Here is a 5,579-nt window from a genome sequence, read left to right on the forward strand (position 1 = left end):
TTAAATATTCATTAATATTTATTTCAATAAACATATATTAATGAACAAATAAATTCTAAAATCTGAAGGGGGAAAAAAAAAAAGAAAAAAAAGGGGGTTGGGAACAGCCGGCTGCTTCCATCTGGGCCGGCTGTTCCAACGGCCCAGATAACTGGGCCGGCTGTTTCCAACTGGCCCAGACAACTGGGCCGGCTGGAAACATTTGGCCCAACTTTTTTCGTCCGTTTCATCTGAAATTTAAGCTCGAATTTTTTATTTTTTCCCTTTTTCAACGAAATAATGTTTAAATATTTATTTTACAGACACCTATAAATTTTTCTGTAAAATATATGCATACAGAGATGAATTTTTTTGTTATTTTTGCTATAAAAAAATTATAAATCTGTGTTTAAACACTGTAAAATTCATCTGCCTTTCTCAAAATAATTATTTACAGATTCAAACAGTAAATTTAACTAAAACAAAATTCAAAATACGTATTTACACTTACCAATTTCCAATGCCGACTGTGAGTATTGTTTCTTTCTTGAACCTTTGATAATTTTGGGAGATTTCAATATTTTAGCAGATGGAAGGAAAAAATTCTTTTTTACTGTATTGGAGAAACTGATAATCAAAACTGATTTTGAAATTTACGTATGGAAGTAACAGAATTTATTTAAACTATTAAGGGTATTATTGTCTTTTAAACAATTGATATACTTTTATAATTATTAAACATGAATAAGGGTAGAATTGTCTTTTTAATGACAATAGGTCAATGTGGTGAATACAAAAAAAAAAAATGGTCAAAATGAAAATTTGGTTGTTTGACCAAGCTATTTTAAAAAGTACCCCTATGTTTCTCCGTCTTCTCACTTTCCCTTGCCCGTCTCCTCACATATTCTTACATTAGGGATTCTCCCAGTATCAAAAAGAAATCCCAGTAGCCGGCTCCAATCTCTTGCAATTCAACCATTCTCAAAAAATCAAAATCTCCAATTTCAAGTTTGAAGAGATGGAAGAATAGATCAGTCTCTTTTAGATGAATTTTACTAAAAAAGCTCGGCCATTGATTTTACAATTAGGGTGTGTTTGATAGGGTGGAATTGGAATTGAATTTGAATTTTCTAACTTTAGGTGTTTGATACAATTTTTTTTCCGTGGAATTCAAATTCTTGGTTTTCTTGAACTTTGGAGTTTTTCTTGGTTTTACTGTAGCATACTTTTTTTTTTTTTTTGGGGGCCAATGGAAACAAATTTTATCCCTAATTATAAAAAAAATATTTTCCTTTAAATGACAATTTTCATGTAAAAAAAAATTAAACGAACACCAAAAAATAGATGATTTTCTTGACTTTTTTTGGATAATGGAAACAAATTCTATCCCCAATACCAGTAAATTATATCCCTTTAATTGAAAATTTTTATATAAAACAAAACTAAACGAATATCAAAAATCACTTTCATTTCAACATTTTTCACGTGAAAAATTATACCAATCAATTCGTAGGAAAACAATTTTAGGCAATTTAATTTCCTGAAATTCGTTTTCTAGGCAATTCAATTCCATCTTTGTAATCAAACAAACCCTTAGACAAATTTTTCTAAATCATACATATATATTTTCTTCTTCTGTTAATTGTAATTGTTGTTCAAATCGATTATAATAAGGAGATTACTGCTGTATTTATTTGGTTGATTGAGGTGATGAGAAATAGGCAAATAGCAGCGAAGATTGAAAGCATGTAAATAGATTGACCGACTTCAAGGCAAAGATCCCAGTAGCCAAATATCATGTTTAATTATTTGAGTAGAATGAAATAGGCTTTTGTGGGGTTAATTCCAAAATAATAGTCAGTGGGCAATTTATGTTTCCAGTTTCTATTTCATTATGAACAGGATTGACTGACTCCAAAGGCAAAGTTCCCAGTCCAGTAGCCAAATATCTTGTGGTTAATTATTTGAGTATAATAAAATTGGCTTTTGTGGGGTTAATTTCAAAACGGTGAGTGAAGTGGTTTATGTTTCCAGTTTCTATTTCATTATGAACATTAATTAGATGTGCTGGGTTAAGTTTGAACTTTCATTATGAGGCTAATGAAGTTATTGGTAGAAAACCATAAAATTTTATTGTTCAACGAAAATAAGTAATAATATATTTGACAGATATTGACCCACCGGATCACCAGTTGAACCATAGACCCATTGACCCGCTGTAATATACAAATCCGTATCCAAGTCAAGTCTGACAACTATGCTTTGAAGTATTATCATTTGAATTTTCTATTAATTCTATTAAAATTATATATGTGAAAAAATGATTATATTTTCTTTAAAATAATAAACATCGATGACTTCACTATGAAAACAACTAAGTTAAATGTTCAATTTATTTTCCCCAAAATAAAAATAAAAATTTATATTTTACAGTACTTCATTTGTCTCCCCCACAAATTTTCATCTCAAATCATTTCGGTTTCATCATTTGAAAATGAAAAGACATAACGTAAAATGAGCTCACGCAGACTAAACAAATCAGACTTATGATATGCATAAACATTACCTTTAAATAAATAAACTTTCTAATTAATAATTTTTCTATTTTTATTATTATTATTTTTTTTTTTTAACAAGCCCAACGTTTTGTATAATTTTTTTGAAGTACCTTGTCCAGCTAAAACAACTTTTAGAGAAAGCCAACCTACAATAGCTTCCTCAAATTCTTCTACAAGAAGCAACATCCATGTCAAACGAATCCTGAATCAATTTGCTCAAGGGAGAGATTACCAGGTTTTACAACAAAATTGCATTCTTGAAACAACTCGAACATCACCTTAACAAGTTCAAAACATCATTGAAAAGGCTCACGCACATTATAAGGACGCATATATATTTCGAACAAGAGATAATAACTGTACAGTACAGCTAATAAGTACTAACATAGTCAGCTTCTCGACTTCTGATAAAATACGCATGTAAAGCAAGCTTCTGATGGTCGATTGATTGGGCATACAACTATACATTTTAAAGGACACTCCACTAGTTAGCATACATTCAACCAAAGCCAAGAAGGCCTTCTTAGAGTTAAACTGGTTCACATATAACTATATACTGTACCAAGATACGAGAACCTCTATAGACTTGGACACTGGCCCATGAAACTAAAAGGATAAGCACCGGAGTTCATATATTACATATACGACTGGAGAAGAAAGTGAAATCACAGTTTGTTAGAGTCAGGAACAGATATGCAGCGACTTCTCATATAATTTTCTGAATGTCACTTGCAAACAGTTTTCAGTCTCTTAGCAGACTGTACAAACCCGGAAATGACTTGCAACTCATCCAATTGCTACATAAATAGAAGACAATTCTTCCAATTAATAAGGCTGCAACTATAAATATACATCATATAATGGTATCTCAAGAATCATCTGGTTCTTGATCAGCAACATATATGGTTTCAATGTCAGTAAGAAAAGCATTTTTAAAAAAAAGAGCAGGTCAGCAAATACCTGAGATAGGAAATGCCTCTGAACAACATCTATGAGTTGCTCCTTGGACGGGTTAGGAATGGCATCCGCCTGAGGAAAAATTTCAGAGCATTAGCGGGAACTAAAGTGGCTTTGATCAAACCTAAATGGGTTAAAACCCACCAGTGGACCTTAAACTTTTTGCAAAATTTTATGTTGGTCACTAAATTTAATTTGTACCATATTGCTCGTTGAACTTGCACACTGTAACAATTTGATCATAAGTGAAACTGACGGACATGGATGGAGTGGCCAAATTGTAAAAAGGTTTTAGTTTTAAGACCAACTTAGAACAAAATGAAGTTTAGAAACCAGCATGAAATTTTATCGGGTTCTCATTGACCACCTGTTTAACCCACCTAAAAATATAAATAAATTTCCTCGTCATAAAACCACTTACAATGTTAAAGTGCCGCAAATATCTCCATAATGCAGCAATCTCAAGTTTGCCAAGGTCAATTTTCTGTACAGGAGTGTTTAAAATTAAATTTGCACGCATTGTCATAACCTCGATTATTTTTTTCTTTTTCAAGAAAAAAACAGTAACAACAATAATGCTACACATTAAAAGTGTAAAGCTTTACTTACTGTGGGCCCCTTTGGAGTAGAAACAGAATGAGAGTCACAGGAGAGAGATCGGCTAAGAGTCTTGTGAGAGGACCCAGTTGGCCTGTGCATTCGATGCCTTGATCTATGAGACTTTTGAGTTTCATCGGATGCTAGAAAAACAGTATACACAGCACAATTACATTTTCTCGTGGGCCTAAAGAACAAAGAATAAAGTAATGCAACAGCAGAGCTTGCTGGAATAAAGACATACAAATACGAAGAATCCTATGTAACAACCTTAAAAACCTTTCCACCATAAATAAAAAATTGCAATAACTAAAATCCATAAGAAAAGTAAGAAAAATCTCTTTTATCTTTCACTAAAGCTATTGAATTATAAGGCATAGGACGGCATTTGTGTTGAAATTTCACTAGTTTCCTAAATAAATAGGAATACAAGGAGTTGTCTTCTCTGTATGAGAGGAGAGATGTGAAAAAAGAAAGCATGTTACTCTCCTTCATCAAAGTAAACTTCAGCAGCAACAAGTAGACATCGATACGCATTAAGAATGAACAACAATAAATCTTTGTGTTTTGTGTGCGCTTTTCTGTTTCTCGTTTTGTTATTATTGCTCTCAAGATTGGGACTAGAGCTTAATATTAACAATTTCTGGGCCATGGCCACATGTCAAGATCACTGCTACACTTCAGTCTTTTGTTTCACAACAAAATTCATGTGAGGGGTCTGAATACATATAGATTCAGGAAACAGAGAAAATAATACATCTCAAAAATTCTTATCTTTTAGAATAAAAATTATTACTTTTACTTAGTCAACAAGAGGCAAAACTTTGAACTCACCCATATCTGAGCAATTCCACTGCACATTTTCAAATTCAATGTCATCGTCCTCCTCGTTCCCAGTAGGAGCTTCAATTACACTTAGCGCGTTCCTTTGTAGTTTTACTTCTATGCCATTGGTAAGAACCTGCATTTTAGAGAAAACATATTTTGCAATCAAATAATAGAATAAATTCATTAATCCCTTGCACACTTGTATATTTTACAGTTTGTAGGTACCTACGGATGAGTATACCCTATTCAATATTCTACCTCTCGGCACCAAAAATTTCAATGTGAGTTATGAAATTATAAACAAGCATTACAAGGAAGAAAATTTTTCTGCAGAAGGCAATAACAAGCAATTCATTTTGCTAACTTAAAATCAAACTCAGATGAACTTTCAAGGAAAATGAACCAGTTGAGTCCAATTATAACCTAGAAAACTTTGTATTGGCAGTCTGTGATGAGGTCGAAGTTATATAGGAAATAATTGGAAATAAATGAACACCAACTATCTTCAATTCCATCTCCTAGTTATAAATAGTGAAACGCCAATCAATTACCCCACTACCAACCCCTAAAATAATTTTAAAATTCAACCAAGCAACCATAGAAAACCCATTTCTAGTGGAGTTAAATCTTAAATTATAAATGAAATCAACATCAATGAAG

At 32.2% G+C, this 5,579-nt stretch overlaps 1 protein-coding gene across 1 annotated transcript; it reads right to left on the reverse strand.

Moving 5' to 3' along the window:
* Positions 1-2,836: 2,836 nt before the first annotated feature.
* LOC111380639 lies at positions 2,837-5,076 on the reverse strand. Its single transcript, XM_023004258.1, has 5 exons — positions 4,926-5,076; positions 4,104-4,234; positions 3,916-3,978; positions 3,498-3,566; positions 2,837-3,334 (listed from the first exon to the last, which is right to left on the reverse strand). Exons 1-5 carry the CDS (start codon positions 5,056-5,058, stop codon positions 3,263-3,265), a joined length of 468 nt encoding a protein of 155 aa, XP_022860026.1. The 5' UTR covers positions 5,059-5,076; the 3' UTR covers positions 2,837-3,262.
* Positions 5,077-5,579: the final 503 nt, after the last annotated feature.

This window comes from Olea europaea, unplaced genomic scaffold (genome assembly GCF_002742605.1).
Source record: "Olea europaea var. sylvestris unplaced genomic scaffold, O_europaea_v1 scaffold2179, whole genome shotgun sequence".
In the NCBI taxonomy this organism is placed as follows: domain Eukaryota; kingdom Viridiplantae; phylum Streptophyta; class Magnoliopsida; order Lamiales; family Oleaceae; genus Olea; species Olea europaea.

Excerpts from the sequence above, each read along its gene's own strand:
- LOC111380639 (XM_023004258.1), bottom strand. The coding sequence starts at position 5,058 with ATGCAGGTTCTTACCAATGGCATAGAAGTAAAACTACAAAGGAACGCG. Across the intron at positions 4,235-4,925 it reads GTGGAATTGCTCAGATATGG|CATCCGATGAAACTCAAAAG; the intron begins GTGAGTTCAAAG and ends CTGTTTTTCTAG. Across the intron at positions 3,567-3,915 it reads ATTTGCGGCACTTTAACATT|GCGGATGCCATTCCTAACCC; the intron begins GTAAGTGGTTTT and ends ATTTTTCCTCAG.